Consider the following 23421-nt stretch of genomic DNA (forward strand, 5'->3'; position numbering starts at 1 on the left):
CAGGGGCTTTGAGGTTCACACACACTGTCCACCTTCCACATACTGATGCTGGGAGCAATTTAGAGCAAACATCATCCAGAGTCATATTACTAGATGACTGGATTGCTTTTTTTGTCCCTCAATCCTGCTCTCCTTTCAGTGCTAACTCAAGGAAACGCTAAGTTTACACTTTGCAGGAGCCCCTGGAATAAAGCTTTAAACCATTTCACATCCAACTCAATGATCTGTTACAAAAAATACCTGTTGATTCTCTGTCATTTTAATGGATACCTAGCTTCCTTTTATAAATTGGCATTACAATAGTCTGGTATTAGTATTGATCTGGAATCTATGTGCTTCCAGATCAGTCCCATTCCTTTTACTTTTAGAATAAGACAAAATGTAGCTCAGACACCATTCTTCCATGAAACCACATCTCTCTAAGAAGATGCTGGAAAGTCGGTCTTTCTCAAAAAGTAGTTTTCCCCTCAAGTTTCAACACATTAGTCCACTGTAAGTTTAGACAGTATAAATATGTATAAAGTATATATATATTATATATATATATTAGTATAATATTATGCTTCAGATTTTCCTGCATGTTTTTCTTTCTTTTCTCTTACACCCTTCTCTGTGATCTCATCTGACAATCACTACCATGGCAACCAAGCCTCTGTGACATTCCAGCAAGCTCATTGTCTTCTGTTCACTAAACTTTAGTTAGTAGCTCGTCCCAGTCAGTAACACTCTGGGAGGGCTCAGGCCACATCACCAAATGTGACAGGATAGCCTTGAACTCATCAATTGCTGGGTAAGAAAGAATTTTAATGCAATGGCAAAAAGCCAATCAAACAAGCAAACAAAAACAACAAACCCTTCCTTGAGGACCAAGAAGCCATTAGTTAGCTAACCTAAGAGCTCCAGGTGGAGACCTAGTTCCTGATTGGATTTCTGAATTTGACCACTAGGCAGAAAACTAGCACCCAAAACCAGTTGGAATAAAATTGCCCACCTACAGTGGAGCCAAGGCCCCCAGATTCTTTTTGTCAGGTAAGAATAGGTTGAAATAGCCTGGCTGGTTGTGGGACAGGCCCCCTCTGTGAGTGGTACAGTTAAGGACACCCAGACTGCCCTTTCACTCTGCTTTCCCTGGGGTAATGTGTATGGCTCCTAGTCTTTCACGTTCTCTTCTGTGATTTGGGAGGAGGAAGAGAAGATACTCACTGTACATATTGTGTCAGTTAATACTAATCTGAGAGCAATAATTTACGATCTTTTGAGGTGAGGTTTGATTTTTACCACTGTGCTGTTCCTGTCTCCTAATATGTTGTATCAGATTGTAACTAACTTGAGGTGAGAATTAATTGAGGACTATATATTTGAGCCTCCTTAGAACCTCACCCACCTTTGAGATAACTTCATATTTTAGGTTTTCTCAAGTCAGAGTGTTGATTCCTTAAATCAGTATATGCTGGGCAGTGAAAAAACACTGGTACACTTTGATTGCCTAAGCTTAGTGAACAGCAGGGGCGGTGGGAGGCAGGCCTTTTTAACAACTGTCTTTGCTGAGTTTCATGCTGAAAAAGCCTTGAGGCTCAGACTCAGCCCACAGGTCTCTGCACTCCCTCCACCTCCCTTCTGCCCTTTCCATGCATAGCCTTCACAGCAATTATTTGTGAATTATTTATTTTTTTGAGCTCTTAAGGTTAATTTTTCTTAAGAAATATTTACTCTCAATATTATAAAGGTGTAGAAGTTTATTGTAGAGAAATGTGGGAAAACATATCGGCAAAAAGAATATAAGGATAAAACCATTTAAGGTTTCCCCTTCCATCTATACTTACATTTATAGTTGGGCTGTAATGGCATTTAAATGCAAAATGTAATATACATGTTTATATTATTTATATTTTTAAAATATTAATAATTGATTAGTTAATTCAACAATAATAATTAACATTCCAGACACTACTCTAAATACTCATGAATACAGCAGTGAACAAAATGGATAAAAATTCCTGACTTGTGGAAGTTATATTGTAATGGGGGAAGACAGGGGGTAAATAAACTATGTGGCATGCTGGGGGGGCGATGAGTAAAGATGGAGAAAAATTAGAAGGTTCAGGTCAATAGGAAGTGTGTGTTGGAGGTGACAGGTGGCAGGTGTACATTTTTCCCTCAGCTTAATTAAGGTTTAATTTGAAAACGTTGTATATATTTATGATATACAAGGTGATATTTTGATATATGTGTACATTGCAAAATGATTAAATCAAACTAATTAACATATCTGTCACCTCACATGCTTGCCATTTTATTGTTGTGAGAACATTTAAGATCAACTCTCTTAGCAATTTTCAAGTATTCTTTTGGCCCTTAGTATCTGTGGTTCTGCATCTGCAGATTCAATCAATCACAGATGGAAAATATTTAGAAAAAAATAAAAATAACAATATGACAAAAAAATTCAAATATAGTATAACAACTATTTACGTAGCATTTACATTGTCTTAGCTACTGTAAGAAATGTAGAGATTATTTAAAGTACATGGAAGGATGTGTGCAAGTTATATGCAAATACTGTGCCATTTTATATGAGGCGGTTGAGCATCTGCTGATTTTGTTGTCTCCAGGGTGAGCTGGAACTAGTCTCCCCTAGATATAAAGAGACAACTGAACAATATGTTATTATTAATTACAGTCACCATGCTATACAGTACATCTTCAGATCTTATTGATCTTGTTTAGCTGAGACTTTGAACTCTTTAACCAATATCTCCCCATCCCCACTGGGTGTAATTTTCAATAGCTAGTCAGGGAAGGCCTCACTGAAAAGGTGATATTTGAGAAAAGACTTGAAGGAAGTGTTGGGGCAAGAAATATAAATATCTACCAAAAGAGCATTACAGGCAGAGGAGATGGTATGTATAGGTGCCACAAGGCAGGGGGATGGCTGGCATGCTTAACACACAGCAAGAAAGCCTCATCTCTTCCTCATGCCTGCCTCACATTCAATATATTTAAATATGGTTCCCTCCCCATCATAACCCTGCAATGGCCATTGCAGAAATCACCAATAACATTCATGTCTCTAAGTCTTATGGACATTTTTTTTTCAAGATATATCTCTTCTCAGCAGAATTCAGCACTGCTGTTCCAACACATTTTTTCCTTTGGCTTCAGTGTCAACTCTATTCTACTTTGCCTCCTGATTGCCCAGAAAACTCCCACATTTCTGGCTACAACTCCTCTATTTAATTTGTGGGCTTCTTTTCCTTTATTTGGCCATTAAATTCTGAAGCTCTGTGAGGCCGAGTTCCAGGCCTTCACATCTTTCAATGCTATACTATTGTCTAGGTCATTTTCTTCTCCAAAGCTTTGGTTATTACTTATTTGCCAATGAGTATATCAAATTGTTAATACAAATTGCATCCTCAGAGTTCCAGATGACAACTGCTACATGGTATTAATATTTGACTGCTGGATGATAGTTTTACTTGAATGTTTCAGGGGCACCTCAAACTCAACTCCAAAATTGATCTAATGAACTTTCCCAAACCACATTCCCTTCTTGCATTTCTGAGAGAATGGATTCCCATTCATCTGACTACAGTGCTATCCTGAAAGCAGATCCAGAGACTTAGATTTCACCTGCAGATGATTCATTTGGTAGGTATCAGAATCTCTGGTAGGAGAACTGGGAAGTGGGGCAAAGACCCTTATAAAGAGTGAACTATGAAGCAGTTACCAGAATGGATAACTGTGGATTAAACTTGGAATAACTCTGAGATCCAGTGTAGAAAACTTATCTCAGAAACATGCTGAGAGATAAAGGGTATTCGTACAACAGTTTCTGATAGTCATTAGTTATGGACTGTCTCCTAGCGGCATTGATTCCTCAGCATGCCCAACCTGCAGCAGGGACAGCAAAAGCGGCTTCTGTGATCAGAGAAAGCCCTCAGGTAAGGAAATGCAGGGGTGAATGCTGGAAGTCAGGCTGGCATGCACTGAAGTATTAGGGTGAGGCGCCATGGCAAGGTATCTGACCATCTTTCTAACCTTTCACCTCCATTTCCAATCTTTAAATACATTTTACTTCCCAAATATGTAATAATATGCATTTCCTTCCATTTCTACCACCACCTCTACCTGCAGAGGTTGACTGCCTCCATCTTTTTCAAATATACTTGCCTCATTCAGCACATTCACATTGTGCAACCACCACCTCTTTTGAGCTCCAAAACACTGTCATCACCCCATAGAAAACCCCAGTCCTCTTCCCCTCCACCCATGGCCGCCACCTGGAGTGTGTTTGGCCCATGGAGGACACTGCACATTGTTGGTGGGCATGATTAAATAGTTGCTGCTTTTCTGCAGTTATCACTGTATTTTGAGCAAAAGTTTCATAATTTTCAGTGTTTTATCTGGGTTGATAGGATCCAATTTTAGTTTTTGAGTTTCTTTTTTGAGCAACTATAACAATTTTAAGGATTAATATGTCATGACATTTATTCTTTACTAGAGGTCTTCCAAAGAACTAAGATAAATTTACTTATTTTAAAAATAGAATAAAATTCATCCTGTCTTGCAAAAATACACAAAAAACAAAAACAAATATACTTGCCTCATAATTAGTTTCACATTTACCCTTGTCCTTCTCTAAACTCTTCACTACCGTGGCCAGAGTTACTGTTTCAAAAAGGGAGATGAAATCATGTCATATTCTATTCTCTGTGCCTGAAATCCACTTTTCACCCTCATCTCCCTTTATTTAAAGTGTGTTATTCATTTTTCTAGGGTCTCAACTCAAGCATTCCTTTCTCAAGAAGCCTTTTATGGTATGAAGAGTGAGACAGAGTTCCCTGTGCCACCTCCATTGAATCATGTTAGGCCTTAATGTACCTTTCCTTTATAACACTTACTGAATGATTAATTTGGCATTTATTTACCTGGCTATTTTATTCAGGGTTTAGGATTTATACTAGATTGTAAGCTCCCCAAGAGTGTTCCAGGTCTAGTTTAGGTCACCATGTATCCCTGATTAGTACCACACATCCCAGTGCACCATGGTTCTCAACAAATAACATGTTATATAAATCAATAAATGACAGGAATAAAGATGTTTTTCAATTTGTATTACAATGTTTTCTACTATCTGGCAGAATCTTAGTAGGATTTAATAGAAATCAGGCAGTGTCTACTCCTTAACCTGACTTTGAGAGAGAGACACTGATTTTTAAGAATCACTCCCAATTCTGACTTTTTCTCATCATTATGTGGGTGAGGTAGAGATATTTCTGAGGCTTTTTTGTTCAGGAACTTGTCTCCTTGGACATTTTAACTAGGTCATCACTAGATCATTGCTACATGAAGTATGGTCTATTGACCAGCAACATCAGTGTCAGCTGGAGACTTTTAGAAATGCAGAATCTCCATTCTAACTGGTGTGAGATGATATCTCATTGTGGTTTTGATTTGCATTTCTCTAATGACCAGTGACGATGAGCTTTTTTTTCATGTTTGTTGGCTGCATAAATGTCTTCTTTGAGAAGTGTCCGTTCGCATCCTTTGCCCACTTTTTGATGGGGTTGTTTGTTTTTTTCTTGTAAATCTGTTTAAGTTCTTTGTAGATTCTGGATATTAGCCCTTTGTCAGATGGATAGATTGCAAAAATTTTCTCCCATTCTGTAGGTTGCCTGTTCACTCTGATGATAGTTTCTTTTGCTGTGCAGAAGCTCTTTAGTTTAATAAGATCCCATTTGTCTATTTTGACTTCTGTTGCCATTGCTTTTGGTGTTTTAGTCATGAAGTCTTTGCCCATGCCAATGTCCTGAATGGCATCGCCGAGGTTTTCTTCTAGGGTTTGTATGGGCTTAGGTCTTACACTTAAGTCTTTAATCTATCTTGAGTTAATTTTTGTGTAAGATGTAAGGAAGGGATCCAGTTTCAGCTTTCTGCATATGTGATCACTAAAAAGTCAGAAAACAACAGATGCTGGAGAGGATGTGGAGAAATAGGAATGCTTTTACACTGTTGGTGGGAGTGTAAATTAGTTCCACCATTGTGGAAGACAGTGTGGTGATTCCTTAAGGATCTAGAACTAGAAATACCATTTGACCCAGTGATCCCATTACTGGGTATACACCCAAAGGATTATACATCGTTCTACTATAAAGACACATGCACAAGTATGTTTATTGTAGCACTGTTCAAAATAGCAAAGACTTGGAACTAAACCAAATGCCCATCAATGATAGACTGAATAAAGAAAATGTGGCACATATACACCATGGAATACTATGCAGCCATAAAAAAGGATGAGTTCATGTCCTTTTCAGGGACATAGATGAGGCTGGAAACCATCATTCTCAGCAAACTAACACAAGAACAGAAAACCAAACACCGCATGTTGGCTCACTCATCAGTGGGAGTTGAACAATGAGAAAACATGGACACAGGGAGGGCAACATTGCACACTGGGGGCTTTTCAGGGGTGGGGGGCTAGGGGGAGGGATAGCATTGGGAGAAATACCTAATGTAGATGATGGGTTGATGGGTGCAGCAAATCACCATGGCATGTGTATACCTATGTAACAAACCTGCACGTTCTGCACATGTATCCCAGAACTTAAAGTATATATATCTTATAAAAAGAAATGCAGAATCTCATGCCCCTCTGACTCAATAAGCATTTTAAAAAGTCTGTCAGTATTTTGCATCACTTTGTTTTTCCAAGCCTTGGCCCAACACCTAGCACATAAGATGAAATTTTGGGTGATGAATGAATATGCTAAAAAATAAGAGTGAAGGAATATATGAAAGGAGGGAAAGAACACCATGGGAAAGTGAAAACATATCATACTATGATATTTGAGTATTAGATCCTGACAATTTAGTTTCAGCACTTTTGGTTTTGTATGATATGAGGAAATAGTGTTCACTTTGTCAGTATTAAGCTCATAGGTGTTAAAGCAAACTAAATATGGCCTGAGAAGGACTTGTACTTCCATATTTGAATCCTCGTGGATGAACTGTAACTTAGCTTAATAGGCAGACAAAATTGAAAACCTAACTTGCGAGTATGCACCTGCAACAAATAGCTAAGTCTTAGCCAATCTTAGCGGCCATACTTCAATCATTAATACACTGATGAGGCAAATGCCAATCTGTAACCAATGCAGCTGTTCCTGTAACTCACTGCTGATTTCTGTATGTCATTTCCCTTTTTTTTGTCTATAAATTTACCACCACATGGCTGTGCTGGAGCCTCTGTGAATCTGCTGTGATTCTGGGGGCTGCCTGATTTGTGAATCATTCATTGCTCAATTCAACTCCTTTAAATTTAATTCAGCTGAAGTTTTTTCTTTTATCATATGTCTGGAAAAATCCTATAAGAATAATGTAAACAGCATTTGGTTTCCAGGGTGGGATGCAGTTCCAGGAGAAAGGATACCATTCATTTCTTCTGAACGTCTTCAAGAGACATGTGAATGATAAATGTGCCTGATAACATCTCAGGCACGTTTGTGTTATCAGAGGAAACTAAGGAAAATCTGAAAGTTTCTTGGGTGTATAAATAGAGATGGCTGGAAGAAGATGGGGGAAAGTGAAAGCCATAACTGTTGAGAAAATTAAGCTTGTTGAAATATGCAAATTGGGTCTCAGCTCCATACATGGTGCTGATAGTTAGGACACTGAGACTGTCTCAAGAAGACAACCTTAAAGGCCTGAGAATCCAGTCTGTTTCCCTCTTCTCGGGCACCTCCTTCCCAGAAATGACACCATTAACACTTTTTAGCACTTATGTAAAGGTCTGAATCATTTGAAGTTACATGCCACTGTAGGACATTTTCTCTCTGAGTTGTTGGTAGACATTTATACTGTAGAGAAAATTTTGCACAATTTAAGTAACTATTTAGAAAATGAAACAAAAAATGGACAAATATGAAAAATATAGAAAAATTATTAATGGCACAGTTCATTTACATCAAACTGTTACTAATACTTTGCTGCATTACTCCTATTTTTTCTACTTCGAATCATATTATGACTAATTTTGAATTCTACTTTTTATTCTATTTTTATTCACTTTAATAGCCTATCTTAAGTCTTCACCCATATTTTGGGATAATCTTTAAAAATATTTACTTTAATACGGGGAAGCATTCTATCATGTACACATACTACAGTTCTTAACAATAATCTACTGGTGGATGTTTCATTTATTTACATATTCCATTCATTCCCCAGGGCTTATTTTTCAATGAGGAAGCTTGAAGAATTGAGATAGATAAGAGGAAATGTAAACGTACAAAGTAGAGTATGGCTGAGGGAGGAGTACGAAACCAAGAAGCTGAAACTCTTGTCACACTTTATTTATGTGATGATTTTAGAGCATTGGTCCTATTGGAAGGACACTGGCAGGGTCCTTAAAACAGCACATGCTGCACTGAAGAGAACCTTGTTTCTTAAATGAGCTCTAGGCAACAAGTACATTTTCTTAGAACATTTATAGAAAATATGAAATACAACAAATGTCTTCGTGTACCTATGTATTGTTTTTATCTTTAAGGATTAGGTATGCCTATCGCGCAATGTTTTTTTACAGATTTTGCTGTCAAAGGCTCCTCAGTGGCTGCTTCAGCCAGCAGCTAGAACTTCAGGTCAAAGTCCTGTTATGCAGATGCAGCTTCATTTCCTGAAGCAAGATCCCTCCCACTTCACTCTGATGGGAGAGTCTTCTTTCTTCACAACTATTAAGCTAAGATTTTTGAGTTAACATTTTAAAAATATATTTTTCCTTTTATTTTTAGTTGACATGTAATAATTATATTTATGAGATATAGAGTACTAGTCCAATACACATAGACAATATGGGATGATCAAATCAAGGTAATTAGCACATCACCTCATGCATTTAGCACTTCTTTGTCTTGTGAACATTCAAAATCCTCTCTTCTAGCTTTGTAAAAATACACAATAAATTATAGTTAACTATATTCACCTTACAGTACTACAGAAACATTTAAAACGTTATTTCTTGAGATCTTGGTTCTTTAGGTGACTGTTGTGGTGGTGATTAATCAGTATCATGAAAATACTTACGTTGTCTATCATGGTATTTCAGAAGACTACACTTATAGAGCTGGGTGCATACAATTACCAACCACAATGATATGCATTTACATATTTCACCTTTTGACCTATGTCTTCATGAATATAGTTCATCTGTTTATAACTCTTATACTTGTGTGACTGTTGATAGAAGGCCTGAATGTTTATGCTTGCAAAAATGTATGTTATCGCTTATTTTATTGTGTAAGGTGATCTTTGAAGTGTTCTGTTGTGTTTTTATTTTTGTGTTTTTATATGTTACTCAAATAAATACCTTTTAAAAATGTAAATAAATATATCTTAAAGAATTTTTAAAATTATTTTTTCCAGAATTAAATTTTCAGGATTTCAGTTTTTGGGATGGTGATTTTTGGAATTTTAGACTTTAAGGATTTTGTTCTTTTGATTTTCAGCATTCGATTATGGTGTTTGGAACTGTGTCTTTCAAGATTGTGATTGATTCCAAATGCAACACAGGGTTAAAGGAAAGTGGAAAAGACATGAAAAAAATCTAAGCTGTGCCTTACCTGAAGCTGTTGTGTGAGAATTATAGAAACATGTAGAGAGTAGACATCTAAAGTTAGGTTTCTGTCTGCTGGAATACATGAGTCAACCTCATCCTCCTTGGTCTCCCATTTGAGAAAGTGTTCAGCAAAGAGGAACACAGTGGCGCTCACATCCAAAATTTCTTAGAAGGCCTTTAAAAGGGTCAGTGTTGGAAGGTAACATTATCAAGTATAGCAGTTATTTGGAGCCCACCCAATAACCATATTGTGGTTACAAGCAGATGTAAAGGGCACTGCAGTCTTTCCTGATTTAGGAAGCACCGATTACACCTGACTCTTAAGGAGAGTATGTAGCAGACACATTTTGAGCCATGGCTATCGTACCCTGGACAGCTCCTTTTGGAGGAGTGGTGACTAAGAGCACGCCGTGTGTACACTTGGTCTTCACTGCTGACCTCCAGTCTCCACCTGCTTCATTTTTAAATAAATGTGCCAAGGTTTATTTTTGACCGTTCTGGATCATCCAACATTTCCAAGTGGACTCATCTAGGGATAACAGTGAGAAAGTTTTGGGAAGATCTCAAAAAGTGTTTCTTTAACTGAGATCTTAATTGGTTCAGCCTTTAGGGAAAAAGGGAAAGATGATGAGGCCTGGGTCTAATCTGAATAATCAGTTGACCTTAAGCCTGAATCAGAATATCAAATATAATTGGAAGCCTTGATATATGTTTTTATACTAACATAGCTATGTTTTCCCACAAAATAGATGATACTGGATTTAGGACTGAAAATGTAAGAGCAAGGGGTTCTATGAAGTCCAAGGATATAAAGACAGAAGTCAGTTATGGCAAAGAATTTACAAAACGCTTCAAAGGCTTATCCGTCTCTTCCCTTCTTTCTACAATTCTGCACATGTGCCAGCCCCAAGGGTTCTGTACTTATGTTGAGATTTTTGGATCAATATCTGTTTTAGTGGTACTTAACTTTATTTGCCCACTTGTTTCATGAATTTGTCATTTTAGTTTCACTTAAGAAGTACATTGTCAAACTATAGTGAATTTGGTGAAGAACAACTAGAGGGGACTTAGAAGTACGGAAAATGAGTAACAGTAGAAGGAATTGGGATATTTAAATTGGAGAACAAAAAGGTTTATTGAAACAAATGAAGGGTAATTATTTAATAAAGCAATTGAATTTGTCCCATTTAATCTCTAAAGTACAGAATTACTATAATTCTATAGGGTGACACATTTTAATTCATCATGGAGACTTACTTTTTAACAGAGAAATATATGCAATGATGGAACGAGCTGAAGAACAATACTTTCTATCAATTGCTTTTGTCAGATCTAGGTTGGGAGAGTGGGAGAGGGTATCTAAGCATCAGATGCAAATTTCTTTCAATCTTGAAATTCCATGATACGATCTAAGATATTTCAAGAAAAAAACCATTCAGGTTGATTTCAACAACATAAAAAACTGTAATGGAAAATATTAAGGCTAATTAGAACGTGAAGTTTTATTAACATTGATAACAATAATAATATTTTCTAAGGAACACTAGTTGACAGCAGACAAAGGGAGGGGGATGAAATACTGGACTTGTGGTCAGCAAAGTCCCAGGGTTATGCCACAGGACTACAAGTACTCCAACTCTATTAATAAAGGAAGAAATTGCTAATTATTTTTTCCCTGAAGCAATGTGTGTGGAAGTCTTTCACTTTCTGAGCCAAAACTTGAGGAGCTGACCCTGAGGTGGCAGTTTCCCTGGGGGAGCTGCTTAGATAGCTTTTCATGCAGGGATAGTCCCTCAGTACATTACCTTTCAGAGGCTATGGCATCAGGCCTCTATCCAGAAAGGGAGGAGGACTAGAGAGCGCTCAGGGGAGAGGGTGATAAGAGAGAGGTTTGCTTGTCTAGGTGATGTTGCTGAGTAGCCCAGTGTGGACTCTGTGTCAGGGAGCTCCAAAGTACAGCAGCAACTTGGGGTCTTTACAGCCCCAGAATTTATCTTATCTATGGCATTTGAGTTAATAGGATTCAGCTTACTGTAAAGAAGTAAACACCCTAGGGGGCTATATAAAGAAGCCCTCTTTGGCCCATTTGTCTAACAGATGGTCTCTGAACTTGTTTGCAGTGACTTTTTACGTTTTTTTTTTTTTTTTTTGCTGTGTTTTTCCAGATTTAGACATTTATACTTTCTCTCAAGCTCATGTCATGCCAACAAAAAGTAGAGAATTAAACTAATTAGCCTACACTAAGGTTTCCATTTACAAAAGAGAATTTACTTTAATATTATGAAAACAACACGTGCTTATTTTAGAAAAAAATAATAACACAGGAAAGTATAGGAAGTTTAAATCGTCCACAATCCCATTTCTAAGACCAATTCTAGCCTCCTCTGTTTCTCTATATTTTGTATATTAGATATCTATGTAATTATTTTCAAAATTGGAATCGTAGTGCATGCAGTTTTGTTAATACTTTTGTGTAATATATCATGTGTCTTTCCCCATAGCACTACGTGTTCTTTGAAACATGATTCTTAATGAGAACATTATAGTCCATTTTTATCAATGTACTTTATCCTTCTGTTTGGGGGCACTTATAATTTTATGCAAAATCTCTGTAAATTTGTGAAAATTTTCTCAGAAATAGATAACGTGTGGGTATTTTTAAGATGTTTACCTCGTTTTTTCCCATTTATCTCCGTAGCAAGGTAAGCTGTCATCAGTTGGAGGTAAGCGGAAGACAGTAGAGAGTACAGAGCCCTGGACTGTGACTCAGAGGATGAGCACCAGATCCAGTTTGCTGTGCCACAGTGGTAAGTCACCTAACCTTTATGTGCTTGGATTCCTCATATGTAATACAGGATCACAACTATTGTTCTCACTCATGCAATACTACTATTGTGAGAACCTCATGAATTAGAGAAACTCTGAATTTGCCATTTAGCTTTAGAACACTGACAAGTAGCTCATTGATTCTTGCCTCATTCCTCTGGAATAAAGTAGCTTTTTATCAAACAAGTGAACACATTGCTTTCAGTGGAGGCAGAAGGAATTCATTTTGAAAAATGCACGTAGCATTCTCCAACCCATTTTTGCATATTCTTTTTTAAGGGAATGCCTTGTGTGAGAGGACTAGCAGGGTATCAGAACTGTTTTTTGAAAGAACTTTGTTTCCAGGTGCTTTCAAATATGTTGTCTTCAACTATCATTTTCAGTGTAAAAAGTGGGCTTGGAGTAAGCACTGCCTGCAGACCACTTTTGTGAGCCCTCCCTTCAGTGATGTGATGGCAATCCAGGCCCCTGCTGGGAGAGATTTCTGCCTGATTAAACCTCTCACAGCCTCTAATCCTCTCTTTCTCATCTGGCTTTCCTTAGCCTTCTCCAAAGTCACTCACAGAAGGCATCCCACTCAACCTCACCTTGGGGCAAATCAAAATAGTCCTCCTTCTGAAGCTACCGGGTAAAGCGGTGGTAGTTGTGCAGCTGCTGCTGATCAACAGGCTCCAGAAACAGCAGCAGGAGGTGAGCAGTCCCTGCGTTGGCCACCAAGTGGTAGGTGGCCAGCCCTACCTCCAAGTTGCACTGTTTACTTATTCATCTTTCATGGTAAAGCCTCCAGTTGCCTATTATGAAGTCAGCAATAATCATATGTCCCCTATCTGGGTCCCTGAAAAGATGGAAAGAGGCAGATCAGGCTGGTGCTCTGAGAATGACAGACATCAAACAAGAATGAAAAGTGTCACCCTCCTTGGACTTATTCAGTAACTCATGCCCTTGAGCAAAGGAGGATTTTCTATCAAAGGACATGGATTTCTGTGTCTTTCTCTTGAGATAACATTCCTGGGTGACCACAGAAAGCTGGCTCTGGAAGCACAGAAGCTGCCTTTCCTTGAGTAATAATGTCTCTTCAAAGGGAGCTGGAGCATGAGTAGTGTACCTGCCTCAGATTTCAGTGAAAAGTTCAGAGGAGGCCTGAGAAGAAGGTCCTGGGAATGAATCATCTAGATGACTCAACCTTGCAAAGCCATCCACCTCATTGTGGATATCATTCAATACAATTGGTGCTCCATCATCCTATTTCCATGGCTATTTCCTCACATTTTTCAAAGTCTGTTTCTTGAGCTCTGACTGTGTCAAATAGCATGCCCTGTTATTCCTGGGCTTCCCTCTCTATTCTAGTATTCAGGGAGATTTCAGAGGCTGGGGTAAATCTCAGACCAAGGAGATGCAATGGTTTTGAGGTAGAGATCCTAGGAATATAGAATTCTGAGCTATGCAGTGGTCCTTTGCTTTCAGGAAATCAAGTTTGATAGTATCACCTGAAGCATACTTACATTATCCACAAATGACAGCTCCTTACTTGAGCAGTTAAATTGTGGCAAGTCTTAACACACAGATTCCTCTTAAATGCCACCTAATCCCTGCCTGGCTTCAAGCCTCTGGCTTCCCTTGGAGAGGGGTAGAGTCTCTCTGTGTGAGAGATTCTTCATTTCTGCTTTCTGCCCTGTCAGTTTCTACTTACTTGCTCTTCCACCTTGTCCACAAGGCTTATCTAGCAGCTGTTTACCTCTGAGCAGAGAAAATGGAAGTCAGCGGAGACAAGGTTGAAATTTCTCAGGAAGGATTTTTTTTTCCCACCTTATCGTGCAGCAAGAGTAAAGCCTTTTTTTCGGTGGTTCTTTCCTCCACAATGGCCATTGGCAGCCCTCTGTCACACACAGGTGTGACTCCCTTGTTATTAACTGTCAGGTGGGAATTTCTAGGGAAGAAGGAGAGTGCTTTGTTAACCTCTTAACATCTCCCCAAATTGCATCATATTCTCTCCCTTCCCCTCCCAGCTACCTTTTCTATTTTTGATTTCCCCTTTTTCAGTCTGATTTGGGGATTTCAGTTCCCACTAACTTTGTATAATATTCTCCTATCTCTGAAAGAACAAGTTCCATCTCCATTTTCCAGGAGAGTTTTTTCCTTGCAGTAAGAGCACCCCATCATCTCTCCATTTCTACCTCCCCATCCCAGTGCTCCCTTTATGGCAGTACAATTGAAGAGGGACCCGCAGTCTTGCTGAAGGAACATGACCTTCCCACTGAAGTTGGGATTACGGAATAGAGGGAGAAGAGGAAAGATGGATGTTTATCTGAATGGTCGGATCTTGTTTTCCAGAGGACACAGGCCAATGGGAAACTTTTGGGAAGGAAGTAAAAAAATCAAAGCCAGAACTGGGTTTTGGTAATTTAATCTCCCAAAGACAGAAAAGTCCCCATACTCTAACTCGTATTTTGCTTGACTTGACTGAAGCCCTTCTGAATATTTTTTCTGCTTCTGTTCTGTTCTTGCAATAACAATGACATAAGTTTGCCTTTGGAGACACTAAAATAGTTTTCTCATGTCTTGTTCCAAGCATTTATTTTATTTTATTTTATTTTTTTGGCGTATTTATTTATTATTACTGTACTTTAAGTTTTAGGGTACATGTGCACAATGTGCAGGTTAGTTACATATGTATACATGTGCCATGCTGGTGCGCTGCACCCACTAACTCGTCATCTAGCATTAGGTATATCTCCCAATGCTATCCCTCCCCCCTCCCCCAACCCACAACAGTCCCCAGAGTGTGATGTTCCCCTTCTGTGTCCATGTGTTCTCATTGTTCAAGTCCCACCTATGAGTGAGAATATGCGGTGTTTGGTATTTTGTTCTTGCGATAGTTTACTGAGAATGATGATTTCCAATTTCATCCATGTCCCTACAAAGGACAGGAACTCATCCTTTTTTATGGCTGCATAGTATTCCATGGTGTATATGTGCCACATTTTCTTAATCCAGTCTATCATTGTTGGACATTTGGGTTGGTTCCAAGTCTTTGCTATTGTGAATAATGCCGCAAGAAACATACGTGTGCGTGTGTCTTTATAGCAGCATGATTTATAGTCCTTTGGGTATATACCCAGTAATGGGATGGCTGGGTCAAATGGTATTTCTGGTTCTAGATCCCTGAGGAATCGCCACACTGACTTCCACAATGGTTGAAATAGTTTACAGTCCCACCAACAGTGTAAAAGTGTTCCTATTTCTCCATATCCTCTCCAGCACCTGTTGTTTCCTGACTTTTGAATGATCGCCATTCTAACTGGTGTGAGATGGTATCTCATTGTGGTTTTGATTTGCATTTCTCTGATGGCCAGTGATGGTGAGCATTTTTTCATTTGTTTTTTGGCTGCATAAATGTCTTCTTTTGAGAAGTGTCTGTTCATGTCCTTCGCCCACTTTTTGATGGGGTGGTTTGTTTTTTTCTTGTAAATTTGTTTGAGTTCATTGTAGATTCTGGATATTAGCCCTTTGTCAGATGAGTAGGTTGCGAAAATTTTCTCCCATTTTGTAGGTTGCCTGTTCACTCTGATGGTAGTTTCTTTTGCTGTGCAGAAGCTCTTGAGTTTAATTAGATCCCATTTGTCAATTTTGTCTTTTGTTGCCATCGCTTTTGGTGTTTTAGACATGAAGTCCTTGCCCATGCCTGTGTCCTGAATGGTAACGCCTAGGTTTTCTTCTAGGGTTTTTATGGTTTTAGGTCTAACGTTTAAGTCTTTAATCCATCTTGAATTGATTTTTGTATAAGGTGTAAGGAAGGGATCCAGTTTCAGCTTTCTTCATATGGCTAGCCAGTTTTCCCAGCACCATTCCAAGCATTTGTTTTTCAAGCACCATATGTGGGCCTTTTGTTCTGTGGAGAATAGGGGAAATAAATTTAAATTTATTTTTTTCCATACACATTTGCAAGAGTTTTTGTAGTGTCTTTTTTTTTTTTTTTGGCTTATCAACATTTTTGTTTTTTGAAAACTTTTCTACCAACTTTTCCACCAACTCTGTCTCTTTTGCAGTTCATTTGGGTATAAAGTTTTGCTTAAGAGGTGTATCAACCTCCTAGAGTGAGGCTTTTGAGAAGAGGGGCTACTTCTAAACTTCCATCACTTACGTCCATTTTCTTAATTTTATACCCAATACATGTGTGGCAGAGTTTGTTAGCTACATATTTAACACCCAATTTTATTATCTTCCTAACTAATACAACCTCAATTTTATTCAATTTGAGAATGTGCCCAGTTTAATAAATTAGATGTTGCAGTCTCTTCTGTTTATGGTGATTATAATTTGACATGCTTATGTTCCGATATATAAACGGAATATAGTTTTGCCTCTTTCTTGCTGTCTGACATTTCAGCAGCCATCTTCAGGTAATAAGGTGAACTTAAGGACAGAAACACGTACTACAAAAGTTTTGTCAAAAAGGCAGGGAAGCCTAGGTCCCTGATGATATCTTGGCACTGTCCACCTCTGGACTGCAGTGGACTGATTATCTTTAGAAGCACTCATGAGAGAAGAAAACTAAACCTTTATGTTGCATAAATTACTGTAGCTTGAGTTTCTATTATATGCAGCTGAATCTAAGTCTACTATGTGCAGCAAATTTGAGTCCCTGGATAGATCTTGAGTTTCCAACACTTAAGTAAAATGTGGAGTAATTGAATTACTTAATAAAAAGTAATAATCATTTATTCCAACCATAGATACTTTGCTTCTTTGGCCATAGTTGAATTATTATCTTTTAAAAATGGTTCTGTTTTTATTAGGATGACTAGTAGTATATACTCTTGATAGATAAATGGCTTATGTTCTTTAAAAGAGATGAGTGCCCAGTTTGACTACTCATAAAAAAAACTCGGAAGAGATAAACGTTTAAAATATGTTCTTATAATAAACACAGATAAATAAAAGGTAGGTATCCATGGTGTACATGTGCCACATTTTCTTAATCCAGTCTATCATTATTGGCCATTTGGGTTGGTTCCAAGTCTTTGCTATTGTGAATAGTGCTGCAGTAAACATACATGTACATGTGTCTTTATAGCAGCATGATTTATAATCCTTTGAGTATACACCCAGTAATGCGATGGCTGGGTCAAATGGTAATTCTAGTTTTAGATCTCTGAGGAATCGCCACACTGACTTCCACAATGATTCAACTAGTTTACAGTCCCACCAACAGTGTAAAAGTGTTCCCATTTCTCCACATCCTCTCCAGCACCTGTTGTTTCCTGACTTTTGAATGATCGCCATTCTAACTGGTGTGAGATGGTATCTCATCGTGGTTTTGATTTGCATTTCTCTGACGGCCAGTGATGATGAGCATTTTTTCATGTGTGTTTTGGCTGCATAAATGTCTTCTTTTGAGAAGTGTCTGCTCATATCCTTTGCCCACTTTTTGATGGGGTTGTTTGTTTTTTTCTTGTAAATTTGTTTGAGTTCATGTGGCACATATACACCATGGAATACTATGCAGCCATAAAAAATGATGAGTTCATGTCCTTTGTAGGGACATGGATGAAGCTGGAAACCATCATTCTCAGCAAACTATCGCAAGGACAAAAAACCAAACACCACATGTTCTCACTCATAGGTGGGAATTGAACAATGAGAACACATGGACACAGGAAGGGGAACATCACACACCGGGGCCTGTTGTGGGGTGGGGGGAGGGGGGAGGGATAGCATTAGGAGATATACCTAATGCTAAATGACAAGTTAATGGGTGCAGCACACCAACATGGCACATGTATACATATGTAACACACTTGCAGGTTGTGCACATGTACCCGAAAACAAAGTATAATTAAAAAAAGGTAGATATCAAAAACATAACAATTCAAACCCTCTTTTAATTAAAGTTGGTTCTTGTATTAGTAGTAAGCAGGGAGCTTGGGGGGAGAGATGTGTACAAATGTAGATGGGAGGTTCCAGGGTAAAGTTCTTGATTGGGAAGGTTCATTTGATTGTATGACATGTTCCTCCATTCTCTCTCTCTCTCTGTCTTTTGTTGTTGTTGTTGTTCTAAGCATCTAGAATGAAAACCACAAGGCCAGGGTTTACTATCAAGGACCACTCTTTCCTTTGCAGAAAAAGCTGGTTCTGAGTGAAATAGAAGGACTAGGGTGCCAAATTAACTCCTCTCCACAAAGTGACCCCACGTGGAAAAGTACTTGAGAAGCTCTGTAAAGACATGGTAAAAGCTTACCAAAGACAGTAGCATTATCCTTTCCTTACACACAAAGTGGAGGGGAAGTGTGGGTAAGTGGTGAGTCTAAAAGCATTGCTTTAAATTATGCATCCATTTGTAAACACTAATTTTTTCTTAACTCCATGTTGTTTGTAAATTGAACAAAAAATACATATTTGTCATGGAAAAATTAGGAAATAAAGATACTAGCATAAAAGAGGAAACAATGAATCTTAATTACCCATAATCCCATGACTTCATGTTTGTGTAAGATTATATAATACTATTGTTTCATGATCTGCCATTTTCACTCAGTGACATATTTTGCACGTGAAATACGTTTTACATAAATATTTGTATAATTTGAGTAGTTATTACCTTAAAACTACTGGAAAGAAATCCCTTAGTTCTTCTACTTCACTCATTTCTTCTCTACAGTATTCATTTCTGGGGTAAATCCAGCTCTTTGGCTTGCATGGCCATGTAGTTCTGAAGTTAGCTACACAGGACTTAGCCACATTTCCCAGAATAGGATGTATGGTACAGCAGAATTCTTACTGAACTTGAAGTCAGAAGAACTGGTTCCTTCACTTACTATGGGTGACCTTGGACAGTATACTTGATTTCTTTGAATCTCATCAGTGAAATGAGTATGGGAATGTCTACCTTAACTGTGTGATGACAGAATTTGTGAGGATGAACTGAACAACTATATAAACGTGTTTGGGAAATGCCGAAGAGCCCTACAAATGAAAGACATTAATAATATTAACTGAAATAGATTCCATAAATACTATGTGTAAGATCCTACCTTGATTTACCTCATTTAATCATCAAATCCACTGTCTGACAAAAGTATTATCATTAGTTCTATTTTATAGTCTAAACAAATCTAGGCAGAAATGTCAGATAATTTGCATAAGCTCACACAATCAGTGACTTAGATTTGATCCAATCTATTTCATTCGATAATGTTGGTCTTTTCCCCTAATAGTAGTAAAAACTGTGGGCTCCATTGTTAGCCTGCCTGAGATCAGATGCCATCTCCAACTAGGCAAGTTACCTTTTCTGCCCGTTTCACTCTTCAAAAATTAGAGATACAATAATACCAACCCAATTTCTTTGGGTTTCATAAGTGGGAAATAAAATAATACATAGAAAAGACTTGGAACATTGCCTGACACAAAATAGGTGTCTTAAAACGTTAATTATTATTATTTTCAATGTTGCCAAGACAGCGAACCCTGTGGTGGTGAATTTGCATATGAAAACCTGTTAAACTGATACACACTCTTTCTTTTCTCCTAATATTTTCGCACTTCCACCTTATGTCCTAAGTTTTCTAGTAATCTTGAATGTACATAATGTTTGGTTGTACAAATAAATTTTGCTTTGTGAGGGAATTAATTGTAATTGAGGGTACAATCAAAGTTTGTTCAGCGAATTCCATCTATTCAGTTGTAAAGGCAGCGAATAAACACCATGACTTGTATTTGAAAGTAGAAAATACTGACTTTCAATTGTCATTTCCCCCGAGGAAACCATTAACCAGCACAATTATTTTTAAATATCAACCTGAAATAACACTGCATTTTTACTGCTATTCTTTCTCTCTCCTTCTGTCTCTTTGGGATACAGTTTGGCTTTGAAAAAATATGGTATATATGCGGTGTTTGGTCTAATTTAGCACTATGGAAGAGGTTGTGAACCAGTCATAGTATTTGAGGTGGTAAGAAGAAACCTTTGAAAAGGTAGTGGCTGCACAAATGTATTAACTTAGTACCACAAAGTAGGGAGTTCTGAAACTGTGGTGGAAATATTGCCTGCCTTGACTACCTGTTCTTCTTGAGTCCATTTGCTGATCAGAACTCAGGTAACTTAAAAGTCATATACCCTGGAAAGGAGTAAAGAAACAGGAAAGATCCTCAGCGGCTATACAAGTGAGAGATATGGCAGAGTTCTAATAAGATTGACTAAAAGCTTGATACTGTCTTACATCAAAGGAGCAAATAATTGTTCTACCTGGAATGTCCAGACCCCAATTCACAAATGCATTCCTACCTTTTGAACTGAATAATGATCTCTTTCCCAATAAACTGTTACAAGACAGAAAATCTGAAAGGAAAATTGTTGCACATACATCATATTCTTATATTCTGTATTTTCTGGGACAGTCTGTTTCAGATTAGATGATGAGTCCTAATTCAGGTTTGCAAAATATTATCAAGGCAAATCTTTATGGAGATTTTATTGAGATATTATTTTATAACAAAAAATGGGATAACTGCAATGTTCATCAAAAAAATTGGTTGTAGAAGGAAGGAAGGTGTTGGAGTGTTCAGTAACCTTACCCCAGAATGCCACAGTACAAATTCTGTGAGAAGTCATTCTTGTGTAGTAGAGGCATTCATTTTTCTCCTAATATCCCTTCTGAAAATTCCCTTTTACTAGTCAGCTCTTAGCTTCTTGGAAGGAAGGCCCTTCGTCTAGGACAATGTTCATCTCCCCACATAAAAATTCACAATTCATGGCATGTTAGTTCAATAAAATATTATGCTTTCCAAGAATGATAATTATGAAAACTTGCTATAAATGGGAGCAAGTTCAACATTAAATCACATGAAACAGACATATTAACAAAAATAGATACATTAGAGCAATTGAACTATAAATGCTTTTTTCCTTTAAAAATTTTCCTTCATGTTATTTTCACATTTTTTTTAGCAACAAATGACAATGAACTGCCATTGATTTTATTTTTTGAACTTAAGCAGTGTATCCACAAGTACACCATTGACCTGTCCAATTTTTAGGGGGAGATATTCTGTTATCTAAAACTCAATAAATTGACCCATCATGTTTTTGGTGATACCTTATTTAGGTAAAAATATTAGGCATTTAGAAGAATGCATTTGTGAATATTTTGACTGATATTACTACAGATGGAATTAGAATCTGCCCTTTAGGGGCTCAGAAGAAAGTAATGTTTGGATGTCATTAGGCTAGAATATTTTATTGTCCCACAAAAATGTTGATAAATTGCTTATAAGGGCTTATTTATTAGAAATGACCATGTCACCAAATAATAAAGCCAAATATGATAGGAATCACAATCAGAAAATATGTTTCTTCTTCTTTTATTTACAACCAACCAAACAAAATAACATAGCTGTAATTTTGTCAATGTCAGAACAATAAATTTAAGTCAAATAGAACTTAAAGAATTTTTATCACAGATGAATCAGATGGAAACTATCCAGAAAACACCCAAATATGTACATTTCTCAGTTAATACTCAGTCTAGGTGCCAAAGGGAAACCACACGCTTCCATTTATCTATATAATGTGGCAACTTTAATTTGTAAGGGGCCCAACAGGTGTTTAATTTCATAGGCTGATATAGTCAATATCACTAGATCCATATTTTTTAGATTTAAATAACTATATAATTCTGATTTCTCTTTGTTAGACTGTACTGATCTGATCATGGAGGAATAATCTAATATGGCTTAGATTATGTTGGAACTCCCCAGAACTTTCCTCAGGGCTGCCTTTGTCTCCTTATTCTGGAGGCTATAGATAAGGGGATTGAAGAGTGGGGTCACCATAGCATAGAACAGAGTTTCAATTTTCTGCATCCCCGTAGAATGTCCGAGTCCTGGACTCACACACATGACCGTAAGAGAGCCATAGAACAGTGATACCACAGCCAAATGAGACCCACAGGTAGAGAGAGAAGGCTTTATGTTTCCCAGTGCTCGAAGGCATACCCAACACAGCTTTCAGGACAAGAGTATAGGATCCGATAATAAAGAGGAAGTTACCAAAAATAACTAATGAGCTTAGAGTGTAGCAAAACAGTTGGATTCCTGGGGCAGAGACACAAGCCAATGCAAATAGTGGCCCTGGGTCACACACAACATGGTCGTTAATGTTTGGACCACAGAAGGGCATCTGAGAGATGAGAACAGTGGGGATCAGGAAACACAGAAATCCACAAACCCAGCACAGTATGACCAGTTTGGCACAGAGATGCCCAGTCATGATATTAGGATAGTGCAAGGGATGGCAGATAACAAGGTACTGATCAAAGGCCATCACAGTCAAAATCAAGCATTCAGATGTACCCAAAGAGAAGAAGAAATAAAATTGGAGAAAACATCCAGCAAAGGAGATGGTTTTTTTCTCTGAAAGGAAGTTGACCAACATCTTGGGAACTGTAAAGAGACATACCATATCTCTAAAAAGGAGAAATTTCCCAGGAACATGTACATGGGAGTGTGAAGTCACCGGCCACACCACAGGGCGCAAGCAATGGCTCCATTTCCTGTTATGGTCAGTGCATATGTTGTAGTGAAGAGTGAGAAGAGGAAGATCTGAATTGTCCACTCACAAGATAAATCTTGGAGTATAAATTCATTTACAAAAGCAAAGCTGGAATTTGGCTCAGAGACATTCATTGGGCCAGTGACCTGCAAGGTCAAGAGACACATTATCAGTCAGGAATCTTTTACAAAATGAGTTCCTTTTTTAAGAATGAAGAGAAGACAATGAACATGAAGTCATTTTTCAAAAGAATAATTAGGAAGAGAATGTAGTTTACTTTTTCTTGGCTATACAGTATATGAGTTTTGGGCTAGTAGGTAGCTGATTGAACAAAAACTTCTGCCAGCTTCTAAATCTCTCCTTAATATGCAATCGTGATAGAACTAGGTAAAGTTAAATTCCTTTTGTAAGGTCATTATTTCGGGACAGAAAT

General features: G+C 37.7%; 2 protein-coding genes across 2 annotated transcripts in view; one reads left to right on the plus strand and one right to left on the minus strand.

Annotated features, from left to right (window-relative positions):
• Positions 1-697: 697 nt before the first annotated feature.
• The window catches only part of LOC104004591 (POTE ankyrin domain family member I), a 119015-nt gene continuing 96291 nt past the window's right edge, over positions 698-23421 (plus strand). Inside the window, 4 exon segments of the mRNA XM_063794612.1 lie at positions 698-790; positions 3490-3648; positions 12315-12423; positions 12986-13132. The gene's annotated coding sequence lies outside the window, so the exon portion shown is untranslated.
• Positions 22127-23155, minus strand: LOC740929 (olfactory receptor 11H12). Its single transcript, XM_001141680.6, is given in 3 exon segments — positions 22127-22393; positions 22395-22885; positions 22888-23155. Coding segments are annotated over 3 exon segments (981 nt in total). The 3' UTR covers positions 22127-22171.

The sequence above is a fragment of the Pan troglodytes genome, chromosome 16, assembly GCF_028858775.2.
Source record: "Pan troglodytes isolate AG18354 chromosome 16, NHGRI_mPanTro3-v2.0_pri, whole genome shotgun sequence".
Lineage (NCBI taxonomy): Eukaryota > Metazoa > Chordata > Mammalia > Primates > Hominidae > Pan > Pan troglodytes.